The sequence below is a fragment of the Sitodiplosis mosellana genome, unplaced genomic scaffold (assembly GCF_009176505.1).
Source record: "Sitodiplosis mosellana isolate CC-2019 unplaced genomic scaffold, AAFC_SMos_1.0 Smas_scaffold_6191, whole genome shotgun sequence".
In the NCBI taxonomy this organism is placed as follows: domain Eukaryota; kingdom Metazoa; phylum Arthropoda; class Insecta; order Diptera; family Cecidomyiidae; genus Sitodiplosis; species Sitodiplosis mosellana.
In genome coordinates, this window is record NW_022601432.1 from 3,780,668 (window position 1) to 3,806,495 (window position 25,828).

Consider the following 25,828-nt stretch of genomic DNA (forward strand, 5'->3'; position numbering starts at 1 on the left):
TCTCTCTCTCTCTCTCTCTCTCTCTCTCTCTCTCTCTCTCTCTCTCTTGTTGTTGTTTTGATCTACATTACAAAGTCAATTTGCCGGTTCTGAAACAAAATACCGTCTCATGATCATCAGACCTTTTGACATAATGCCAAGCAACTGTAGAAGTGAAGAAAAAAAAATTGAATAAAAAAAGAATTAAACGCAAAGCAATTAAAATCTTTTTTTTTTCATTCGCATTGCATTCAGTGTTCATATATGCAGCGGAGAATATGAAGTGCACTGAACTGGAGAAGGTTGAACCGAACGTGTACAATTAACGGAATATATTGGTTTGTCTTACTTTAGTTTCTCCATGAACTACTCACGGTGTACAACATAAATTTACCGTTATGCTCGAACGTATTAACGGCCACTCAATTTGAGGATTCAAATCAAGCTATTTCTATTTTTTATTTGATCATTTTTATGTGACTTAATGTGTCAAGTTTGTTGCGTTTTTTTTTTTCATTTTTCACAGAAAACAACATTATTCGAGGTGTGCATCAATGAACGCAAAGTTGATTTTAAACAGAACGCATATTAAAATCAACAGAATTCAAATAGTAGAATTTATTCAATTTTTTTCCTTCATGAAAATTAAAGAACATTTGAACTGACACAACCAAATTGTTTGCTGTCAAACTTTGTCTCGCTCACACCAACACACTAACTCTTTGGTGTACGAATTGCTGTTAGCGTAAAAGTGATGTTGTTCGCAGTAAACTCAGTTTAGATGTTCTTTTTCCACCAAAATTGATTATCCAAAACTTCAAGATAGCGCAGCAAATCAAAAACGGTTGAATTCCTGGATTCAAAACGGTTGAATGCCTGGTGATTTATAGGTAAAACTCACGTTCTTGTCTGCACTACAATGTGACCATTGTTATCACGAAAGGTGAGGTTCTAGTTGTATTGACATTAATAACATTTGATACTCAGTGGAAATTCATTGAATTCATCTGTTCGCGACATGCGTTTGCCCATACCAACCCATCTAATTATACCAACATAAATGATCTATACCGACTTACAACCAATTAACTGTGATATACTTCTTTTTTTTAAGTCCACACGATTTCATTACCGTTATTACACTAAATTCTAACGGTATTCTGTTCATACATTTTATATGAAGCCTATCCATTCTGGGCACTCTCAATCCAACCAGTCTTTGACTATATTCGTTGCCTTGTTCTTACCACCACCAAAGTTGTTGCAAATTTTTTTGTTTTGTTTTCGTCGATGAACTTTGATCGCTTCAAACACATATTAATTGTTTCTATAAATTTTATACGCGGAATTCACTCCAAGCGGTTTTATTTGTTCTTAATTCTGTGGGACAGAATCTGGAGGATGTGAAATAGGCTATTTCAAGAAGCTTGTTGACATGTTTTCTTTCCATAGAAAAGTGTTGACATATATTCTTCGATCCCATTGATTTATCGATGTTCTATGAGGAAAATGGCATAAAAATTTTGCCCAAAATATGCATTTACTTCCATCGATTATAGTTTGCCTCATGTTTTTTTCATTCATGATCGCTTCATAAGATTATTTATTACTTTTGACAGTCGGTCATAAAGATTTTCATGCCACGGTCCTTCATCTGAAAGAACAACTTGTTTGAATTGTACTGTGGCAATCTGAAATAGTCTCATTCAATGGAATTTTGATTACCATAACCTTGTACACATATATTGCAAAATCTATTACATAACCACATCGATGAGCGTCAAAGTAGGGTATATTGGTAGAGTGTTTTCTTAGAACATTTGTATTTTTGACGATTGATTAATAGATTCTTTTCTAAATATAGAAGCATATTTTGAGTGTGTCCGATATAAAAAAAAGAGTTCCATGATAAAACTTCTATCCATGCACCTGAATATCTTTCAATAGCAAGTTCAAATTGCCCAATGATTCATAGTCTAGGTGTCTTAAATGTGCGTTCTCTTGTGACATTTCTGAAAGAGTATAAAATCATCTCGGCCACAACAATTTTGTTGAAGAACAAACACTCCGATTTAAAAATCAATATGCGATTGATTTTCCATGTAACGGTAAAAATAGCATAGATACGCTCTAGCGTCAGCTAGTGTGAGCCATGCACACCGACGATATTAAGCATGATATTATCAAGCAATTAATTGATTTATTCAAGTTTTGTGTGTTGTTACTTGATTTCCGTTTGACCACTTCGACACACAACTTAATTTTTACCGTCCAATAAATGATTGAACGAAATTCTATTTTAATAAAAATCCATGCGAAGAAAAAAAACACAAACACACACGTGTGTGCAAATGTACACACGCCACGATAAAGTGTAACCATTTGTTCATTCATGTGGTCATAGATTATTTATGAGGCAATCTGTTAATTGGAACTACCATTTAAAAGTATCAAAGTTCATAAGAAAATGAAATCGCTAACCTCCTATTGCAAGTATATTTATAGACGGCGTTTGGTTCTCTTTTTTTAAAAAGTTTTTCTCTCGTTTTAAGTGTCGGCCGCATCATATCCACTTCGTCTAGCCGGTATATATTCGGCTATTTTATGTGTTCTAAGCACGATGTGGTATATATCTTGTGAATAAATAGAAAGAGAAGAAAACAAACGCAGCAAGCAATGGATTTACAGTCAAATTTGAGTGTGAGAATTATGAGAATTTGAAATTCATTTTTCTCGCTCTCTTACTCTCCCCCTCATTCTTTTTTCAGCTGTGCTGTCAATTTCATTCACCCGGAACGCGCGTAAAACCTAGTATCACAAGTGGATTTGTATATTTTAAGCTAAAGTTTGAAGAAACACATGCGTGTTCAAGCATTTTAACATCAAGTCATTAGTTTTGTTCCGAACAAAAAAAAAATTGATTTAATCCATATGAAATTAGCTGTTGTAGAGTTGAGTTTGTGCGTTTTTTGTTTATGTTCCATGAAGAATTGAACAATTTTGCGGTTATTTACCGCGAAATATTTGCTTCTGTTATTTATTCACACTAAATATATTCCGATGACTATGCTCTCTGATTTATATATGAATATTTTAGTCGATTTTAAATTGGCAGATAATAATCAGAACAATTGCATGGTCAGAAGTATTTAATTAAATTAAAATTGGTGGAAGAGAAGGGGAAAAAAGCAAAATGAATGAATGAAAAACTCATAATGGAGTGAAGCCACTATTATTATTGTATGCACCCTTCAATTGATATTAATGTCGATAATTGAATAAGTGTCGAAATGTGAATAAATAATGCATACATGTCTGAATCGGGCCAGTTCACCGTTAACACTAAACAATATCGTGATTAGATTTATGATGGGATCGATCTGGCCGTTACTGAAAATTATTCACACACAATTATATTGTGTTTTGATAGATGACCAATTAAATCGTATGACTATGGGCACATACATTTAATCGGCTAATTGACCTGTCTGTTTTATCGCACGATGTAATTACATTTTCTCTCTGTCTCGCGCGCTCTCTCTCCTCATTTAGCGGGTAATATGGAGAGAAGGAAAAAAAACCGTATAGAAAAGGTCAAAGTGGTGCATTATAGTGACAAAACGAGGGAGAGACAGAGAAAGAGAGAGAGAGGGAGAGAGAGAGAGAGAGAGTAGGGCAGATCAAAATGTAACTCTAAAAATGGCCATTTTGTTCCGTATACGCTGTTCGGCCATACAATTTTTATTTGTCATACGCGATGTGTGTGGCGCCTGAAAATTTGTCATTTTCCCAATTGAGTTTTCTCTCTCTCTTTCGCACTGGCTGTGGAGTACACATACGGCACTGTATTCGTGCCTATCGACTATTCCCAACGTCAACTGTGTAGTATTTTAACTACCACTTTGGCATAAAAGCACTCTCCGTGGAGCGTTCTCGATACACAAGCCCATGAAACACACACACATACGCACATCTCCACATTTTCCAGCCGTTTAATCGTACGATTTTTCATCTCTTTTTTTACTTCTCTCCATTCGTTCGCTCCGTGCTATGTACGCTTGCAGTAAGCGAATGTAATATCGCTTTTTGGCAAAAACGTGAAGAAGGCCGCATGGCTGGCATGATTTGTTACAATTTTTCTGCCGATGGGAAATGTTTAATTTTCGAGGGTGCTTAAAGCATTCAGTTCGATGGCGCCGCTTTCACACGCACACATAAACATGCATACATATTTGCAGTTGAAACTGTTCAAGTCGCATTCCGCCTTTTCCCATTCAACTATTTTCATATTTTTAAATTTTTCCATGCATGAATCGCATCCAATTTGTGCAGTACAACAATAGGACAATGATCGCATTGAGTGGAAATAATCACCATAATGGCATTGATTACGTCTTCTTTGGGTTTTGCATCAAGTGTTCAACATGCACCAATTCCACTAATTAAATTTTGAGTTTACATCAGATTTTATTGGCATTTTCTTTCCTGTCACCATCTCTCTTAAATTCTACCCATTTAATTGGATGAAAAATGAAAATATATACATCACTTGTCACTACACTTACTTTGGTTGTGGCCACCATCCGACGAGAAACGAAAGCAACAAAAAGAAAACTTTTTTTTTCGTTCGTTTTGATGTTTAATCACACAAAATTAAAATTCAGACATTAATGATGGGGCACTCGATCCTGAGACATTACATGAATTTTCATCATCTGTATACGGGTGTGTGATTTTGTTTTTTGTTATTCCTTGTAATTTCTAAATTAGACAATATTCAACAACCCTCCACTGATCGCCTTAATATTATTCGGTTGTTGATATTGTTTTGTTGGTTCGAAGCACTTCTTTTCACTTTGTTAAGCGACTAGGTAATGTCACCACCTTTATTGGATGGCTGTGATATTGATTATATACTAAAGCTTTAAATATTTTTTTTTCTCTCAACATTCACACATGGGCTTCAATGCACACACAACAATAGCCGAACAGCAATAATTTTCGTTCAACACAAATTAATTCCAATTTTCCAATATTTTTTTTTTCTTCTTCTGTTGCTTGTTTTTACGTTTTGGTTGCTAATGGTAGATTCGATGTTTTTTCGGTTGCCAATTTCTTGCACTCTTATTACTATTCAACTGCTGAAATTGTCTCTGGATACAGAAGGTGATGTTTTGTAGTTGAATCTGCACACAACGAAAAAACAAACAAACAAAAACAATGAATTATTTTGTTGTCACTATTACAAAAAAAAAATGATGATGAATCTGAAAAGAAAAGTGACTCAGATGACTTCGATTCCGTTCATTCGTTCGTTCGTTTGTTCTTCTCTCCATGTACCGAATGCCGCTTGCAAGTTTTATGAAAATGCTTGCGAATGACTAAGGGTGGATGACGAGCAAAACGTCATACAGTTGAAGCGTGTGTGTATAAATTCACTGCACAAAAATTGCTTTAGCCCAAATCTATTCCATATAGATATATGTGTGTATGAATTTGAACGGAGGACCTTTATGATGGATTCTAATTGAATTCTTCATCGTATGGCTTCTCAAATTCATTTCCTTCAATTGGATTTTTTTTCCAGAGGGACACATTGTATAGGCAAGAAAAGTAAAATTTGCACAGTCAAAATCGTGTGACACTGAAGAGTACACTGAAGATTTCAATTAAAATCAAACAAAACCACAGATTTTATTTAACCAATTTGATTTGTATACTTCAATCTGGTATGATTTTGTTTTCTTGATTTTTTTTTTTTCTCTTTCGAACTCTTTCACTGTGCAACTTTTTTTTTTCTTTATTCCTACCCCTTTTGTACACTTGCCAAACGGAACCGTTAGTTTCAGATGAAACGAATGAATGAATGAACACACCGAGGGAGAGAGAGAGAGAGAGAGAGAGAGAGAGAGACAAGTGAAAGAAAACTAAAAACTAATAACTCAAGGAATACGTATATGTATACACACACACACATACCGGATCAGGGAATTGAAACACGTTACTGCAAAAAAAAAAACAAACTGAAATCGGATGGTTTGTTGTTTTTCTTTTCTATCTTGGTATTGTAAAAAAGGAAAAAAGCCGTTCAGCGCGAATTGGAAAATTCTGTGCTGATGAAAATCAATGCGAACGCCATGTTGTATTAATACCGCAGCGAAGAGAATAGAATAATCGACGCGAAAAAAGGAAATGAAATTTTTCGAAGAGTTTTTTTTTTCCTTCTCTACACTCGGAAACGCACACATACACACAAACACAATCGCTTCATACACATGCATAGCATCGCCCCATATTTATACACTCACCAAATAAAACAACCAATACACGCATACATCGACTTAATAGCGTCTCTTTCGCTCTCTCAGGCCACTAGGTTGAATTTATATTGCCGAGGAATAAATTAAAGCAGTTTAAAAGAACAGAAAAAAAATCCACTTCCACCGTATTATGCGCGTGGCTCTCACATGCAATGGATGTGTGTGTGTCTATGTATGCTTGGATATTACAGAAGGGAGGGAGAGTAAGAGTGTGTGTGTGTGTGTGTGTTCAGGAAAAATCATGTCATTGTATGCGTTTTATTGACTCGTATATGTGCATCGTTTGCATTTTGTGTATTATGTCACTTCCATTCATTAACAACAAAAATTGTTTGTATAAAAAAAATTTCCTCGGATGTTTCTCTCCATCAACAAGGCGATATTGAATTGTGATCTAAACCTCTAATAAACATCTCTTCACCGTTAATTCACCAAATAAAAACCTGCTGACATATATTCATTTGCTCATTTTTTTCCTCCGTTAATTTCGAAAATAATGAAAAAAATTTCTTGGTTACGTCATATAGACTCGCGTGCGGCATTTTCAATTTGAATGTGTGTATGCGTGCGTATGTGAAACGGTTGAAGGTGAAGAAAACCCGAACAGTGTCAACAGTGACGGATCATATGTAGTTTATGATTATTATAGAATATAGCATAATGGAAAATTCATACACACACACCCACAACGACATCGCATTTTTCCTCATCGCAACATACACACACACAGAGAGAGAAACGAACTTACTCATGGTCTCTATAGTTCGCAGCCACACAATTTCTGATACCGTAACACAATCAAATGCAGATCCGTCAATACGGCATATACATACACGGCTCTTATATATAGACTAGGCTATCGCTTGTGTCATTTTTTGCTCGCCCAACACAGATGAGGTGAGCGCAACGAAAAAAATGTGCTTTAGTTTAGCAGTACGCATGTACGGTGGACGAAGTGGACGATACAAAAAGATACATGTTTCTTGGATTTCAACGCGTAAGCGGAAGAAGGAAAGCATATCGCTGCGATATTGCATGTTTAAAGCCTATTTCGATATACTATTTTCACAGGCAATCTGCGTTCAACGTAACGGGACACCACTGTATTTGACGGCAAATCAAGGAATCGGAACGTTAACATTAACAAGAATCATATTGATTCCATATACGCGGAGATTTAAAATATAACGGTTGTCAAAAACTTATTACTTGTCAAAAAAAAAACCTGCGGGTAGCTCCTGATTTCAACTATATACTACCAAGTGTACAAAGAAGGATGAACAAAAATTGCTTCCCACAACAAAACAATTCGTTGGAACACATAACTTTATTAACGTATTTTTTTTCTTCAAATTTTACAAAACAAAAATGAGATATGTCTTCTGAATCGGCCAATATCTATTCGTTGTTCGAGTTGGGCGGGCCAACTCCTTTTTCTTTCAAAAGATTCACGATTTCATTTTGGCCACCTCTTAGAGCATAATCGTACGGTGTGAGATTCAAATGATCGAGGACCGATGTTTCAACGCCATTTTTCAATAAGTATTCAACAACTTCGGTGTGTCCATGCAAACAGGCCAAATGCAATGGGGTTCGATGTGATAAATCTGTTTGAGACAAATTCGCACCGGCCAATCGATAAGACATTAGGCGTTTCAGTAGGCCACGCGATGCAGCTGCACACATATTCTCTCCCAGTACACGGGACGAACCGGTCATATGTGCACCGCATTTGACCAGAGTTTTGATAATGTCATGATTGTCGATGGCAATTGCTTCCATTAAAGCGGTTCGATCGTGACGATCACGAATATGTACGGAAACACCGTAGGCCAGTAGATGTCTTACCATTTTTTCATTGCCCTCGCCACAAGCTATGTGCAGCGCTGTTCGATGATCATGATTTACTGTTGACAAATTTGCACCGTGACCCTTAAGCATGTCAATTTTATTCGTATTTCCGGACACAACTGACGAATTTATCATCGCCGGAAATAGCGTTTCGCCAAGTTCCGAAAGCTCTTTTGGTGACGAGATTTGTAATGATCTTGCCACTGCGTCAATTAGTCCAATTTCATCCAATTTCATCGGTTTTGTCGATGTCAGCTCACCACGCAGATTTGATTCCATTATCTGGTTTTCAAGAGATAAATCCATTTTATTTCAAATCAATCAGAATAATTTCAAAAATAAAAAAAAAACATTTCGATTTGAAATGGATCGGCATTCTTGATCGATTGCTCACAAAGTGTTTCATTTCAAATCGATCGACTTTACCTGTTTCTTGGTCTCCAAGCTCCAATCATCCTTGCCCAAGACGTACGAAAGTTTTGTTAGAGCCGCTTCTGGTGTCATATCAAAGCCAGATATTACACCAGTATCGCACAATACTTGACCAGCCTCATAGATTTCACTAACCGATCCGCTGATGCATTGCGTACAATTGACAATTATTACGCCGCTGTCGTTGGCTCTTTTCAATTCTTCAATTAAATCCTTACGATTGGATGGGATATTTCCAGCGCCAAATGTTTGTAAAACGACTCCTTGTAATGGCGGCTGTAGGAATGCTTTGATCGTTGCCGTTGAAATACTCGGAAAGAGCCGAAGAACGCCAACATTTTCGTTCAATTTGCCATGTACAGTGAATTTGTCTACCGTGCACGGCCGATGAATTAGCCGATAGTCAATGTCCAGATTGATGCCAATTTTTGCCAATGGCATTGCGTTCGGTGAATCAAATGCATCCAAATTCACCGTACTGTTTTTGATTGTTCGATTTCCACGCAGCAATTTGTTACCGAATAGGACGCACACCTCTGGAATGGATGAGATATGTTTCGTTAGTCGTTTTTGGAAATGAATGATGGAAGAACAACAACATTTTTGAATTTTTCTTCAATTTCACAACAAAGAAAGAAAATGAATCATCATTTGAACCGAAACAACCGAATCAACCCTAACCTGGTATAACATAATTTCCAGCCAAAATCAGTCCCGATGTAAAGTTATCCTTGCCATCAGTTCGTGTCTCAAAGATTGGTATTTGAGAACCGGTGATGATAACTGTTTTGCCAAGATTTTCCAGCATGAAAGAGAGCGCGGATGCGGTATATGACAGAGTGTCGGTTCCATGCAATATCAGAAAACCATCATAAAATTGATAAGAGTCCTAGAAAAAAAATGAGTACTTTATTTATCGCCAATTTTCCATTTGAATCATATTGAGAAAAAAAATTCCATTTGAAATCAAAAGGAAATGTTCCCAAAAAAATGTTGGCCATACTTTGATATCCTCTGCGATTTGAACCCAATCTTTGATGGCCATATTGCTTGAGTCTAATAGTGGATCATATTCAATAATTGTATAAATAATTCGTCGGCCTTCATTCTGAACAAACGGAAGCACAAGTGGACCAAAGCCAACTGCTTTGCCAAATCGCGTTCGGGCATATTCTTCATCGTGCATATGCGGATATTTGCGAAGTTGCGAAATCAACACATTCGGCGTCGGCTCCAATGCTGTTAAGAACAAAAATAGATTTTATTTTTTCTTTGGATCATAATTTAAACATATTTTTATTTGATTAGCTGATAAACAGTTTTCAAACCAACCGAAAAAAATAATCACATAAGAATCAACATTAACACGATGATGGTTTATCAATTTATTTAACAATAATATTTATTTTGATGTGATGTGTTTGGATGACTGCAAAAATAAAGATGTGATTCATTAGCGTAGCTATAAATAGCCGCATACAATTCAAAAGTAGATAAACTGAATCATCGTAAATCTTTATCTGGATAAAAATTCGATAATTTCAATTAACATTAATCAAATTGAATCCAAGTATTGTTGCACTTGATCGAACGACAGTGAACTTGTTTTTAAGAACGAAAAGTGTGAAACTGCTTCCTTACTGGGACATTTTTGTTTACTCAACTCAAATAAATCCACCGTGACACTTGTTATCACACTCAGATAGTTTAATTAACGGTCGTATTGGTTTACTGATAACGCGATTCGCGATACGTTGACAAATCACAGAATGTGTTACAGTCAGAATGTGTGCCATTCAATTAGATAAGCCGTAGAAATGGTGCTTTGAATCAAATCAATGCGGACGAACTTTTTTTTTTGTCGAAACAACGCTGATGAGATCAAATATCTTACTTTTTTCTCAACTAACACTAATTATCATTGTGAATGATAAAATAATTCTAATGAGTCCGCTTATTATTCATATGCACGTTATTGTTATCAATGATGATTAAATGCGATTGCACATTAGAAATAATGTTGTACAGTTGTACAGTTGCTGTAGTATCAACACGTTTATTTAATTTGAACTTGAACACTTGACTGTACACGTACACACAGCATGAAACCAATGAATTTCTTTCAATTCACTGTGTCTTCATTTCATTTTCTGAACTGAATTATGCTGAATATGGAGAGTAAATTGGAAATTGGTTTAAATATAATCTTGGAACTAGGTTGAACAAAAATACTTGCCATTATTGGAATTCCTCGTCATGCCAATGGTGCCGCCAGTGTAAATAACCAGAACTTTAGCTTCAGCCATTGTGCTCATGTCATCAAAACTTTGATTTCGCACTAACGATGCTCGTCGATCACTTCGACTGTTGTTCTCTAGAGAATCAATTGATTCCAAATGAGAAGGATTTCCATGGGTTTGCCCGTTGTTTATGCTCATTTTTTTTTTAATGTCGTTTCAACTATTATTCGCCTCTATACACTGAATCAATTATTAGTTCGTAAACAAACAAAGCAACAAACAAAAAAGCTAAGTTATTGCTATTCAAAAGATGTGAACACAGTGAACTAGTAGAAAAGTCCATTAACGTATTCTGAACTAACAGTACACGGCGAGTGTGAGTGAGCTACTGTACATTGAACTGAGTCCGTGTGTAAATGTCGCACACTCTGATTATGAAAACAACACTTTCTTTGCAATTACTAAACTGCGTAACAAAACTGCGGCGCGATATGAGAAAAGGTGGGAAATTAAAGTGTGGAAGAAAGTCAAATCGTTCAAAATCCATTCATCTGGAAATAATTAACTAATCGAACGGAAAGTGATAAGGAGAAAATGTGGAGTAGAAGAAAATGAAAACGAAGAGAACCAAATGACACGAGGAATATGCGTTCGTCTCATTTTAATAAGAAAAGAATAAAATTGTGTTTGTCTCAGAAATAAAATAATCAAAGCACCGTGTTATTTTCTCGTAATTCCCCTATTTTTCTTATTTTGGATGCAGGAATATATATAATGGGATTCAAAAAACTCACGCTGTTTCTCTTACTGAAACAAGCGATGGCGACAATAAAGAGTGACATTGCAATGTCAATTTCATGAATTTTTGGCGAATTCCATCGTACAAGGCCAAAAAAATCACATGAGCCTTGACAATTAAATCGAAATTCCGTTCCAAAAAAAAAAAAATACCAACAACAACAATGCTATTCACGTGCTACGTAATTACAACGGAAACCGTAACATTTCATCACTATCAATGAAATAACTGTAAGTATATTATTATGGACGTTGTCTTTCTTGCACTGGAGAGGGAGAGAGAGTCAGAAAAAAAACCGACTCACTCAGAAACATTCGGTCAATGAACTGTTTTCGTTATCATTCATACAGAGCAAAATTTTGAAATATTCCACAATTCAAATGAAAAGCACGTGGTTAATATATATCTTGAACAATGAACAAGCGAACTTAAAAATTCCATGGAGTTAAGTCTGATGCATATAAGAGAAGAATTCTTCAAAATCATAATAAAGACACTGCGGTTGATTCTTAAGTAGTCAGATTGAATTTAAATTTACAAAAAGAAATCAGAATTTATCTATTTACTGTGAGTAATACCGATTCTGAGTTAACCAAAACAGTTTTTTTTTCTGCGATGACAAAACACGTTTGTTCAAAATCTTGTTTTACAGCTGTTTGCTTTTGGAATCGTTCGCAGTCAACGGTTCAAACTGCTACAGCGAACTAACTTTTTTCCCTTAATTCAAAACTAAATCTGAATGAATGGCAATAACATCTGCCAAATTCACCAATTTTTATTGCTTAACAAATGCTTGCAAAGTAGTAAATGCACATTTTTGGCGCCTTACATCCACATTTTAAAAGATGAAACGATGCACATTGCCGAATGAAGTCACCTGGAATCTCGTACAAAGCAACAACAGAAGAAATTGCACAATATGTTTGTGAGTGTGTATTGTTGATACATTGATAAAACGTGACAATAAACTATTTTTTTTGTCGATTTGATCTCGTTGTTCACACACGCACACATATATACACACCCGACAATGTTAGCGTATATCAGTTTTCTGACACTTTAGTCGCATGACAGATTCTGTCAGATTTTTTTTTTGCGCCCGCGTGTGTTTTTGTGTGCTAATTTTAGCGCCAACTTCAAATGCGTTAGAATTGAGAATAACATTGTACGCCTTTGCTTAGTCCAATATGTGCTGTTGTGCAATATATCTTTGGTCACATCAACAAATATAAATGAATAAATATCAATCCCTGAAAAAAAAAAATGAAGTAAAATTGATTAGCAATGGGCAGAAAAAAAGCATGGGTTGCGTAAACTGTTATCACTGTTGTCATTATCACAACATAATAACTGAATGTTTTGTATAAAAAATCGACCATTTGTGACAACTGTCGGTGCACAAAAGAATCAAACGAGTGAGCAAACACAGCACATATTATTCGATCTATCCGGCTCTGATGATAATTTATTTTTGATAACGTATTTTGATGATAATGTCATTCTATTTTTGTAATGCAATATTTAAGAACGTTTTTTTTTTTTTTGAACAATAACACATCACACCATAACATTCAACCACTTATCCAATAAAATATTTACAGGAAATTATCGTTGCGGATAGGTCATGGGGCCCTTTATCATTTTTTATGTTGACAGTGAAAGTGATTGATACGAATACAGCGGAACAACTTTACATTTCCCTCAAAATTCTTTCGATTTGTTGTTCATCCAACGGTGTTATTTTCAACTTTTGGATTTGGTTTCGGGAATAGAAAACATTATTGTTTACATTCCAGTGCGTTAACAATTCTAATGATCAGAAAACTTGAAATTTGCAATACATTCGCAAAATTATCAGAGAAAAAGTGTGCCTCTGTAGAGGTACAAAGCCCTTGTTTGTGTGTTTTTTTTTCAATACGCATATAAATCGAAAGCCAGAGATTTTCGGACAAACAGTTTATATTTATTTTTCACAACGATTACACATTATCAACGTTATATTAGACAGCATAATGAACAGGATTATACAGCAAAAATTTACGGTTAAAAATTTCTACAAAGCCTTAACGAAAAGTTATTCGGTTACAGAGAAAGTTACGAAAAAGACAATTCAATTACCTCAACAGGCTGATGTCGTTATTATTGGTAATGTGATTTTTTTTTTTTTTGACTCATGATAATGTTTATCGACAACTGATCGGATTTTATGACAAAATAAATATAAACAGAAAAAATGAATGAATTGTGTTGATGATGGTGAATATTAATATGATAGTCTTTCGATGAAAAAAGAAGAGAAGTATGTACAGACACCAATTTATTTACTCAATAATCGTTTCTCATGTGAAGGTGGAGGGAGTGCAGGATGTCATACGTTGTATCATCTGGCAAAACGTGGTGTCAAAGCAGTTTTATTGGAACGATGTAAATTAACGGCGGGTACGACATGGCATACAGCTGGGTTGCTCTGGCGTATTCGACCAAGTGATGTTGACATTCAGTAACGATACATTTTCTGTCATCTACATATATTAATAAACAATCTTAAATGAGGTATAAATGAAGTAAAAAAGCACCGTTAATAATCAAATCGTATGTTCATTTAGGCTCTTGAATCGAAGCAGAGATATGTTGATTGATATCAAAGAAAATACTGAATTCGATCCGGGATGGCAACAAAAAGGTGGTCTCTTCATTGCCCATGAAAAGGTAAAGTGAAAGAGAAAAGGCAGTAACAAGAAAGAAAAACTAAGGCAAAAGTATCAAAAGAACACTCCATTTTTACACATAAAATAAACAAATTTTAGATTCGCATTGACGAATACAAGCGGTTGTCAACCATTGGAAAATTGATGGGCATTGAAAATGCGATGCTTTCATCGGTTGAAGCACAACAAATTTTCCCACTTCTAAATCCAAAATCCTTCATTGCGGCCCTTTATTCACCTGGTAAAGCAACATAAAATGTATCCATAGATATATTTTTTCCAAAAAAAAAATACACATTTTCCTATTTCGGCCCATCAGGTGACGGGGACATCGACCCAACATTGTTATGTACCGCTTTGACAAAGCTTGCAGTTCAAACATCAAATGCTCAAGTCATTGAAGATTGCCCAGTGAAAGAGATAATCACCGAACAACGTGACAGAGGAGTAAACAAAATTATTGGCTTACGAACTGACCACGGTGACATTAAAACGAATTGTGTTGTGAATACAACTGGTGTATGGGCAAATGATTTACTCGAACCGTTGGGCATTGCACTGCCTTTGATTCCAATGATGCATTCTTATATTGTGTCTGATCCGATCGAAGGTATTCGTGGTATGCCAAATGTCCGAGATCACGATGCATCGATATACTTTCGAATTCAAGGTTCTTCCATTTGCATGGGTGGATATGAACGAAACCCTGTTATTTTAGACTCGGTGGCCAAGGATTTCAATTTCGGTTTGTACGATTTAGATTGGTCGACATTTGAAAGTCATGTTAAGGGATCGGAAGAGCTTTGCCCAGTGTTTGCGACCACTGGCATTAAAAGCACAATTTGTGGACCAGAATCGTTTACACTGGATCATAAACCGATTATGGGACCAGATCCTCGTTTGATCGGTCTATTCCATAGCAGCGGGTATAGTTCGGCAGGAATGATGTTTGGCGGTGGTTGTGGCGAACAATTGGCCGAGTGGATCATTCACGGTCGTCCTGAATTTCATATGTATAACTATGACATCAGACGCTTCGTGCCGAAACAAATGGAAGATACGAAATTTGCGAAGGAACGCAGTCATGAAGCCTATGGCGATAACTATGCAATGGTTTTTGCGCATATGCAACCACTGGCGGGACGAAATTTCAAAACGGATCCATTGCATGAAGAATTGGTTTTGAATGGAGCTGTTATGGAGGAGAAACAAGGATACGAACGTCCCGCATTTTTTTACAAAGAAAAAGCACCGATCAATATTCCTCCGTACGATTGGTTCGGCGCATACGATCATCCGGTTAATTCAGACAAAACGTATATGCGTATTTTGAAAGGAGATCAAAAATATGACTTTTCTGACCATCACGAAAGGGTATGTTATCAGTTTTTTTTGTTAACGTTGTGACAAGATAAGAAGAGGTTTTGAATAAATCATTCTTATTCCATTCATATTATTCGCCAGATTGGCGCGGAGGCAATGAGCTGTCGAATTAAAGCGGCTGCGTTTAATTTGAGCAGCTTTTATAAGATTTTGATCGAAGGGCCCGAGGCAAAGGTAGCAATGGAATGGATTTGTACCAATGATATCAACAAACCACCAAACTCGTACGTTTCAATTCAGCCTCATATCGCTAAATTTAATTGAACTAACGCTGTGAATGTCTCGTTGTTTAGAATCGTTTATACATGTACCCTCAACGGTCGTGGTGGTGTTGAAGCGAATTTCATGGTCACAGTTCTAGAATCAGGCGACGGTAGTTTAAGCAATCCCAAATTTAATGTAAGCAATTGAATAAGCATTTTTAATTTTTAAATTCACCATTTCACCAATTGTGAATTTAAATGTCATGAATGCAGGGAAACGAATACTACATAGTTGGTGATGGTGCATACGCTAGTCACACGCTGGCACACATAAATGAGACGATCGACGAACGAAGATTCAATGTCACCGTACGAGATCTTACTGATGAAATGGGAATTATTTCCATTCAAGGACCATTTAGGTAATGAAAAATCGCAAAAAAAAAACTGATTTTTCTGACAGAAGAACCAGAATTCTGAAAATAATTCCAACACAGTTTCCATTCCGCAAATATATTTTTCATTTACTTTATTTCAAGTCGCGCAATCATTGAAGAGTTAACTGCCCTGAAGTTAAGCCAAGAGACGTTACCGTACCACAAGAGTATGGTAGTTCAATTCAAAGATAAGAATTTGAGAGGTGTGATTAATGGAATGAATTACTTGTTTGGGCTATAGAATTATGATATCAATCTATTTTTATCGAATTACAGAGTCATTTGCGATTCGAATTTTGCGAAGTGGTGTTGTCGGTGAGCTTGGCTATGAGATTCATGTTGAGAATAAATATTGTGCCAGTGTTTATAACAAAATAATGAACGTTGGCTCTGAATATGGTTTAAGAGATGCTGGTTTTCGTGCATTCTATTCGTTGAGCTGTGAAAAAGGTGAGAATCTCACCGTGAGATTTATTTGGTTGAGAAAAAAGTGTAAAGAATTCAAACAAACACCACTATCATGGATATTTTATTACTTCAAATGCTTTACTTTCGGTTTTAGGCACTCATCGTTGGGGTTACGATTTACGATCCGACGACACTCCAGTGGAAGCGAATTTAGAGTCTATTTGCCGAGAAAGCGGTGCATACAAAGGAAGAAATGTGGTTGAAAAGCAGCAAAATGAAGGCATACATAAGCGGCTAGTGTATTTAACTCTAAGCGAAGAAGTTCCATTATGGGGATTAGAAGGTGTTTATCGTAACAGCGAAGCAGTTGGCCACCTGAGATGGGCTGAATATGGATATATGACTAACAAATCCATTGGCAAATCATATATTCATCGTTCCGATGGACAACCAATCGATACAGAATACTTGAAACAAGGCACATACGAAATTGACGTCCTTGGTAAATTATATCCAGCAAAATTGCATCTCAGTTCACCGTTTGATAAAACTAATCAGCGTATTCTGGGATATTATAACGAAATTCCTGACAATCTATGATTTAAAAAGTCAAAACTTTTCTAATGAATATTATTGATCAATTTGATAATTACTTGCCATTGATAATTAAGAATTTAGATAAATTCACAACTTTATCACCCTTTTTGGGTGTGTTTTTCAATGTTTTTTTTCTACTTTGTGATCACAATAAATACTAATTTTACGAGCAATAATGTGGCTTTTGATTAAATTAGATTAGATTGAAGTAGAACACAAACAATGTGACGCGTTCATTTAGTTTGTTCTAATCGTATGCTTATCATATTCGATCATTATTTTTAGCGAATCAATGTTAAACAGTGGCTTGTAAACAATCTAAATATCAATCTGAAGATGTTGAATCGCGATAAGATTCCATCGATTAAATGCATTTGTTTGTTATTTGTGTTGCGATTATGGTTGGTCGGTTCGATAAGAATCGAATGGTTTAAATACCATTTCAATGCGATTTTTTTTGCACACAAACATTGTATCCGAACGCCGATATTGAATAGGTGTAAATTGATAAATTGCAAAACAGAATGTTTCGATATCCATGGAAAAATCTCCGAAAATCGATAAAAAATACGAAACGCTATTTGGTGAATAGTGGCAATGTTGATAATAAAAAAGTTCTGCCGAATCATGCCGATGTTGTGATTATTGGTGAATTGTGAATGAAATACATTGATTACATTCATATATTGTAAGTAAATGATTTTTGCTTTGATTTAGGTGGAGGCAGTGCCGGCTGTTACACAATTTATCATCTGGCTAAACGTGGCATAAAAGCAATCTTAATCGAACGCTGCAAACTGACTTCTGGAACAACATGGCATACAAATGGACTTATGTGGCGTATTCGACCCAATGATACCGATATTCAGTAAGTAGTGGCTGCATCATTCTTCAATGAAGAATCTTCATTCGATTGAATCAATTTAATTGAAAAGAAAAATTCGGTGCAAGAAATTTATAAAAAGAAATTGTTTTTTGCCGAAAGAAAAGAAGAACGAAAGGAAGAAGATAGGAAAGATAGTACCAAAAAGAATGAAAAAAAAAGACGTAGATGAATTCAATTCAAAAATAATATTCAAATAGAAGAAAATTACCTTATCTGTCATGCAAACAGGTTATTGAACTCAACAAGAGATACGGTGATTGATATAAAAAATAATACCGAATACGATCCCGGTTGGATTCAAAATGGAGGACTTTTTATTGCTCGCAATAAGGTATATTTCAATATTTTCCACAAGCACCACCATTTTTTCCATTCTTTTTCTTCAATTTTTTTTTTTCAATAGATTCGTTTGGATGAATATCAACGTCTGGCCACAATTGCTAAAATATATGGTATAGAGCATGTAATGCTCACACCAGATGAAACGCTTAGAATTGCACCGGTTCTAAATCGTGATGCATTTGTTGAGTCACTTTATTCACCTGGTAAAGCAACATAAAATATGTCCATAGATATCGTTTTTCCAACAAAAATTAATACAAACTTTCCAATTTTCGCCCATCAGGTGATGGTATAATCGATCCAACGATGTTGTGCAATGCCCTGACAAAGCTTGCCATCAAAACGTCGAATGCTCAAGTCATTGAAGATTGTCCGGTTACGGAAATACTCACAGAGCAAAACGACAGAGGTGTTAATAAAATAATCGGCGTACGAACTGAACACGGTGACATAAAAACGAGTTGTATTGTGAATGCAACTGGAGTTTGGGGAAGAGATTTGTTCGAACCATTCGGTATAACAATACCATTGATTCCAATGAAGCATTCGTATGTTGTGTCCGAGCCAATTGAAGGTATTAAAGGATTGCCCAATATAAGAGATCACGATGCATCGATTGTATTTCGTGTACAAGGATCATCGATGTATTTAGGTGGCTATGAAAAGAATCCAATTCTTTTGGAGAAAGTTGAGAGTGAATTCAGTTTTGGTTTGTATGATTTGGATTGGTCGACATTTGATTGTCACGTTGAAGAAGCGGTTGAATTGTGTCCGGCTTTTGGTGAGGCTGGTATTAAATGCACCATATGTGGACCAGAATCGTTTACTCCAGATCATAGACCGATTATGGGACCAGATCCTCTTATGATCGGTTTGTTCCATAATTGTGGGTTTAATTCGGCAGGAATGATGTATGGCGGTGGTTGCGGCGAACAATTGGCCGAGTGGATCATACACGGACGACCTGATTTTTATATGTTTAATTTCGATGTGAGACGTTTTACACCAAAGCAAATGGCCGATAAGGAATACTCAATCCAACGATGCCATGAAGCCTATGCCAAAAATTACTCAACGGTTTTTGCCCATCTTCAACCGCTGGCGGGACGAAATTTTAAAACGGATCCATTGCATACGGAATTGGTTTTAAATGGAGCCGTTATGGAGGAGAAACAAGGATACGAACGTCCCGCATTCTTTTACAAAGAAAAAGCACCGATTAATATTCCTCCGTATGATTGGTATGGTGCATATGATCATCCGCGTAACTCAGACAGGAATTATTTGAATATTTTGAAAGGAGATCAAAAGTACGAGTTTTCTGACCATCACAAAAGGGTATGTTATATCAGTTTTGTTTGTTTATGTTGTGACAAGATAAGAAGATCTTTTGAATAAATCATTTGTCAGATTGGCGCGGAGGCAATGAGTTGTCGAACTAAAGCGGCCATATTCAATTTGAACAGCTTCTCAAAAATCTTGATCGATGGCCCTGATTCAAAGGAAGCAATGGAATGGATTTGTACCAATGATATCAACAAACCACCAAACTCGTACGTTTCAATTCAGTTTCATATCGCTAAATTCGATTGAACTAACGCTGTGAATGTCTGGTTATTTAGAATCGTTTATACATGTGCTCTCAATGGTCGTGGTGGTGTTGAGGCGAATTTCATGGTCACAGTTTTAGAATCAGGAGATGGAAGTGTTACTACACCAAAATTCAATGTAATTATTGAATTCGATTTATACGAGAATTTACTTGTTAAAGTTTCTTTTTTCATTTGACAAAGTCTCCTGACAGTTTCATGAATCATAATGATACTGAAAAGCCTTAATAGAAGACTTGAAACGTTTGATCTCCATTTACATAACAATGCGTTTATGTTTGGAAATGTAAAACCAAATTTCATTTTGATAATCATAATTTACTTTTCACACGAGTAAATCGAATGACCGTCGCACTGCAATCGAATGCAGACGAGCATTGGCATTTGTTGTTTGCTATTGTTTTAGTCTCTCTTCTACTAGTATTCCTTGACATTTTGACTGCACAATACACATGGATGATATTTATGAGCAAATAAACCAGCACTGGCTGCAAGTCACTGGCTCCATTGATTTAGGAGCTCAAATTCCAGACGATTAAGTGATGCATTGCGGAAATTTCCAGAGATATTCATTTTGTTTGATTTCAGATAGTTTTTTGTGCGCATTAAAAAGATAGTTCTTGTGCGTCGAACTCCATAATAATCTATCAAATGAAAAAAAAAAACTTTGACAAAGTCAATTCAAATTTGATTTTACATTTCTTCATAAAACTTGCAATTTCGAAAACGTAGGGAACTGCATATTACATAGTTGGCGATGGCGCATTTGCTAATCATATTTTAGCACATATCAATGATGCGGTTGCCGAACGAGAATTTAACGCTACCGTGAGAGATGTTACCGATCAAATGGCAATTATTTCCATTCAAGGGCCAAATAGGTAATGAAAAATCGCGAAAAAAATTTCGAAAGAAATTTCCAAGAAAAAGAGGTTTTGAGAATGTTTCCTTTCTGCGTAAAAATCTAGTCAAAAAATAGTAGAAGAATTGACTGTTTCACGCTTGGACACCCTGACTCCGTTTACAAGTACAACAGCAACAATGAAGAAAGCAAACTCGAAAGGTTTGAATTTTCAGTTTTTCTTTATTTTGAATTATATAGAGCTCTACTTTAGTGTAATTTTTATTCCATTCCCTCAGCATTCTGTGTTCGGATAATGCGCATTAGTACAATGGGTGAACTTGGATATGAGCTTCATATGGATAATGAAGAATGTGTGGGTATTTACAACCAATTGATGGACATCGGTTCGCAATATGGTTTGAAAAATGCTGGTTTTCGTGCGTACAATTCGCTGAACTGTGAAAAAGGTATTTTTGTTGTGTCATACAAATTCATTTTTTGGCATTTTCCTAATGTTTATTTTTTCTCATTTCATAAGGACATCATTTATGGGGCTTTGACTTGCGATCTGATGACACACCGGTTGAAGCAAACCTGGAGAGTTTATGTCGAAAAAATGGCGAATATAAAGGAATGGAAGTGATTGAAAAGCAACGAAAACATGGTGTGCATAAGCGTTTGGCGTACTTGACTCTTGACGAAAAAATCCCATTGTGGGGCTTGGAAGGCGTTTATTGCAATGGCAAAGCGGTTGGCTATGTGCGACGAGCCGAATTCGGTTATTACATCAATAAATCAATCGGAAAATCATACATTCGTTCGATTGATGGTGCACCAATCGATGTTAAACGGTTAACTAGGGGATCCTATGAAATTGATGTACTTGGAAAATTATATTCGGCCAAAGTACACTTGCAGTCGCTACTTGATTTTTAAAATATCAGCAAATGTTTCTAAAGGTACCATTTTCGATCTTCGCCGATTTTCAGCATTTTTGCTATATTTGTAGAGCCACTTGATGAATTTTAAAATAATATACATTCTTAGAAAGTTGATGATTACACCTTTCAGAAAATATGAAAAATTTTAGAAATCCGTTCAGTGGCTCAGAAGATGTACCCAAAATTCTGAATAGCCCTCTTGAATCGGCGACAAAAATCGGTCGCTAGAAAATGGTACCTTAATCCGAAAATGTGGCCATTCTCAGACGGCGAAAATGTTTGTTGACAATTTATTGATCTAAATCGTCGTTTCAACCGAATCGTCTTAATACATTGTTTTTTATACGTTATCTTTATAAGTTTTTCTTAGAAAATTTTCAATTTTTATTAACTGTTCATTTAGCATTTGAATGTCATTGCTCTAAAATATAAAAATTCATTTTCTTTTGTTCCCTACCATTTTTGATTACACAAAAATTGCCTTTGACATATGAAACCGGAAATTCTATTGAAAATAAAATATCATAAATCTTCATAAAACAAAAAGTCTACCAATAAAAATCGGAATATATTCTGAATTTATCAATGATGTTCTCGACATATGACCGAAAAGGATATATTTTTGCCAAAATTTGAATTATTCCAAGGCCATTTTCATGCGAAAAAAAAAAACAATGGAAAAAAATAAAACAGTCGAATGGATATACGAATCGGAATAATGTGTTCATTCGAGTTGTCGTCAACGCGTGTTTATAGCACATTCGAATATCATATAAGAGATCGAACTGCTATAAATAGTTAGACGTCAAACTAGAACAATAAGACCATATATTGAGGAATGACATAACGCATATTGTTGTCTCTTTTCTGCCATGCGTCCGTTTTTCGTGCACCGTACGCGTGTCTCGGTAGCGTATATATTGGCTACACTTAGTCATGTTTTGTGCCAGATGATTGCTGTCAACCAGTGAGTTGGTTAAAGTGTACAGCGCTACACGTGTTCCCAACTATCACAGTAGCTCCGAAACGATTTATTTTGATTTTTGTTTTTGTTTGCGGGTTTTGTTAAATTTGGTTTTTCGATTGATATATTTTATATCATTTTTCTGCTGCATTTAAATATCATTTTATTTGCTCATAAATTTATTTATTCGTTTGTCATTGAAATTGCCGGCAACAGTGTGTTCCTTTTATTCAGATGGTGTTATTGAATACGTCAATAAGAAAGTGAATCGACACATATAAATTGATGAATGTTTTGTTTGCACGCATCTGGAACAACACAACAAGAAAATGTTCAACGCACCGGATTGCATTGAGACCAATGGGGAAGTTTTAGTTGATGATGAAACACTATTGGACATGGACGTGTGCTTCACGGCGTTTGATAAAGACGGGTAGGTTTTGTGTCGCAATGTTGACGGTTTTTTTTTCTTTTGTTTGGACTTGAAAAATTAAATTCGAATTGCGTTTCGCACGTTTTTCAGGCTGTTGTTTGTGTAACACACAAAAAAGTGTTGTTCACAAGGTCAATATCTTAAAGTATCGGCACAACTATGAAATTTTGGGTAATTTTCGATTTGCGTTGTTATGTCAATAGTGTCGTTGACAAGGAAACGCAGAGAATTTTAGTTTGAAATTAAGCGTTGGGATTGGGACTCATGTGTGTATACCGTCGTTTTTTTTTTTGCAATGGTCGACCGAAAATTATCCGATTTCAGTTGATTTGGAACGCAATTCGGTTCAATTTTCAATTCCAATGGCGATGATTACATCATTAAATCAATTCAATTGTTTATTGAAACAATACCTCCGGCTTTGCTGATCAACAAAGGCGACACAGCAAGAAAATGTATTGTTACATTTTGCGTTCTAATTTGGGTTCGGCATCCGTTCATCTAAAATATTCGCTTTGCATTTGCAAAGTTTAACTTATACATTATTTTGTCAATCTTTGTCACTTTTTTACATTGATGTGTTTTCTTTTTTCAGTGATGACCTATTGTCATTGCCGGAATTTATGCTGATATGCCGTGCCCTGTTTCGAAACGACAAAGGTCACATCTATGTGGTTTCGGACGAAAAGCTGGAACAAATATTCGAGGTATTCGATAAAAATGAAGACGGTTACATCGATCGCGATGAATTTCATTTTTGCTGGAATCACTGGATCAAAACGGTATGCGCAATACACTTGAAAACTATTTTCATTATCATTTCTCTTATCAAAACGTGATAAATTAGGGAAAAAAGCAAATAAATTCGAAGAAATGACATTCCATTCGGGAGATACTTGAAGAAAACCCAGTACAAGAGCCAATAAAAAAAACTATCTCATTTTATTTAAAACCATTCACAGATTGTTCGGCCGATAAGTGCATTTTTGGTTGTTGACGTCCAAAATGATTTCATCAGTGGTTCGTTGAGCATTAGTAATTGTAGTGCACAACACAACGGAAATGAGGTAACTATCTGATAAGTTGTAAGTCATACCAAACTTATTGAATAACAATTCGATTTTGTTTTCTATCATCACATGATTAGATAATCGAACCAATCAACCAGTTGTTGGACAGTATTGATTTTGATATGGTATTTTATTCGTTGGATTGGCATCCAAGTGATCACATCTCATTTATCGATAACATAAAAACGCGTCCGTTGCATGAGAGTAGCCCACTCGATGCAGAATCGGCCAAGGTTTTTGACACAGTCATTTTTGATGGTACGCCACCGATTCGGCAACGTCTATGGCCCAGACACTGTGTGCAGGACTCATGGGGTGCTGAATTGCACAAAGATCTCAAAATTCTGGACAATTCGGTGAAATTGTACAAAGGAACGAACCCAGAAATTGATTCATACTCTCTATTCCATGACAATCAAAATATATCGGAAACAACACTCAACGCACAACTGAGAGCAAAGGGTATTACGGATATCTTTGTATGTGGACTGGCTTATGATATCTGCGTTGGTGCGACCGTTGTTGATGCCATTTCCAGTGGCTATCGCACAATTTTACTGGACGATTGCTGTCGCGGCGTTGACCTCAAAGACATTGAAAGTGTCAAAGAAACGGTCTTGTCAACGAACGGCGTCATTATCAATGCGAAGCAGGTACATATTGGGATTTTTTTTTTAAATAGCTGATTCAAATTGTTGGAATCAAAATACGAATTGTTGCTCTTGTTTTTTTTAAATACTTTTTTGTTCTTTTCATTTTTTGACCAGGTGAAGGCAATGGTCGAAGGAAGAGATCGCCGTCCGGAACTTGGATACAAACTGGCCATGGAACTTAAAAACGTAAACTCAGCGCTTTACCAAAGAATCAAAGGCAGAACCACCAATTTATAATCAATATTCAAATGAATTTGATCAGTTTTCAATTAAAATGATTTATTTCATAAACAACACTGTAATTTATCATGTCCGCCTTTGTACACAATTGGCCGACACTATTTTTTCGATGATATAAAACGAGTATTTTTCTAAATGTCTTTAAAAAAAACAGCATTCCAAAAAGAGCTTCTAGTTTAGATTTGCTTATGCTATCCTTGCGTCCAACAATGTATTCATTTTGTTTTACAGAGCAACAAATCACGAAACATGATCCACGCCTGTATGAAACATTTTCCATGCAAAAATAAAACCTAATTTTCCTATTTTACTATAATAAATAAAGTACTTATAAGTACAAAGCATACAAATGACATAATTCCAAAAAAAAAACTTGAACAAAATGTAGGAAATCCTCTTGTGATTCATTGAACACTGTACTTTAATATTGCAATAAAAAAAAATTAATGACATGTTTGAACAAAGAATAAAAAAAAGTAATGAAATAA

At 35.7% G+C, this 25,828-nt stretch overlaps 5 protein-coding genes across 14 annotated transcripts in view; 3 read left to right on the plus strand and 2 right to left on the minus strand.

Annotated features, from left to right (window-relative positions):
* LOC129576923 (putative fatty acyl-CoA reductase CG5065) overlaps nt 1-6,139 on the minus strand; it is a 14,974-nt gene extending 8,835 nt beyond the window's left edge. Inside the window, exons 1-2 of one of the 5 annotated variants that reach the window (XM_055463067.1) lie at nt 5,959-6,139; nt 4,545-5,165 (exon numbers count right to left, since the gene is read on the minus strand). The gene's annotated coding sequence lies outside the window, so the exon portion shown is untranslated. The other 4 variants (XM_055463070.1, XM_055463072.1, XM_055463068.1 and 1 more) reach the window with 4 other exon arrangements.
* LOC129576924 (nicotinamidase-like) lies at nt 4,958-25,828 on the plus strand. Of its 2 annotated transcripts, XM_055463075.1 has the most exons (6): nt 4,958-4,962; nt 23,263-23,377; nt 23,973-24,159; nt 24,340-24,444; nt 24,525-25,100; nt 25,215-25,828. In XM_055463075.1, exons 2-6 carry the CDS (start codon nt 23,274-23,276, stop codon nt 25,335-25,337), a joined length of 1,095 nt encoding a protein of 364 aa, XP_055319050.1. In that variant the 5' UTR covers nt 4,958-4,962; nt 23,263-23,273; the 3' UTR covers nt 25,338-25,828. The 2 variants fall into 2 exon arrangements, with proteins under 2 accessions (XP_055319050.1, XP_055319051.1); XM_055463076.1 differs by lacking the exons at nt 4,958-4,962; nt 23,263-23,377 and adding an exon at nt 23,485-23,548.
* On the minus strand, nt 7,611-14,051 carry LOC129576922 (L-asparaginase). Of its 5 annotated transcripts, XM_055463066.1 has the most exons (7): nt 13,947-14,051; nt 12,451-12,871; nt 10,819-11,062; nt 9,586-9,821; nt 9,264-9,471; nt 8,577-9,118; nt 7,611-8,432 (listed from the first exon to the last, which is right to left on the minus strand). In XM_055463066.1, exons 3-7 carry the CDS (start codon nt 11,018-11,020, stop codon nt 7,698-7,700), a joined length of 1,923 nt encoding a protein of 640 aa, XP_055319041.1. In that variant the 5' UTR covers nt 11,021-11,062; nt 12,451-12,871; nt 13,947-14,051; the 3' UTR covers nt 7,611-7,697. The 5 variants fall into 5 exon arrangements, with proteins under 5 accessions (XP_055319041.1, XP_055319040.1, XP_055319038.1 ...); XM_055463065.1 differs by lacking the exons at nt 12,451-12,871; nt 13,947-14,051 and adding an exon at nt 12,376-12,430 and having other exon boundaries at nt 10,819-10,956; XM_055463063.1 differs by lacking the exons at nt 12,451-12,871; nt 13,947-14,051 and adding an exon at nt 12,188-12,364 and having other exon boundaries at nt 10,819-10,956.
* On the plus strand, nt 12,938-17,530 carry LOC129576920 (sarcosine dehydrogenase, mitochondrial-like). The gene is made up of 12 exons (XM_055463059.1): nt 12,938-13,130; nt 13,223-13,766; nt 13,971-14,121; nt 14,228-14,330; nt 14,429-14,570; nt 14,649-15,703; nt 15,794-15,936; nt 16,006-16,111; nt 16,189-16,337; nt 16,455-16,555; nt 16,629-16,802; nt 16,915-17,530. Exons 2-12 carry the CDS (start codon nt 13,634-13,636, stop codon nt 17,358-17,360), a joined length of 2,703 nt encoding a protein of 900 aa, XP_055319034.1. The 5' UTR covers nt 12,938-13,130; nt 13,223-13,633; the 3' UTR covers nt 17,361-17,530.
* Nucleotides 17,673-22,526, plus strand: LOC129576921 (sarcosine dehydrogenase, mitochondrial-like). The gene is made up of 11 exons (XM_055463060.1): nt 17,673-18,005; nt 18,075-18,225; nt 18,472-18,574; nt 18,647-18,788; nt 18,869-19,923; nt 19,996-20,138; nt 20,208-20,313; nt 20,928-21,076; nt 21,164-21,258; nt 21,336-21,506; nt 21,578-22,526. Exons 1-11 carry the CDS (start codon nt 17,882-17,884, stop codon nt 21,973-21,975), a joined length of 2,637 nt encoding a protein of 878 aa, XP_055319035.1. The 5' UTR covers nt 17,673-17,881; the 3' UTR covers nt 21,976-22,526.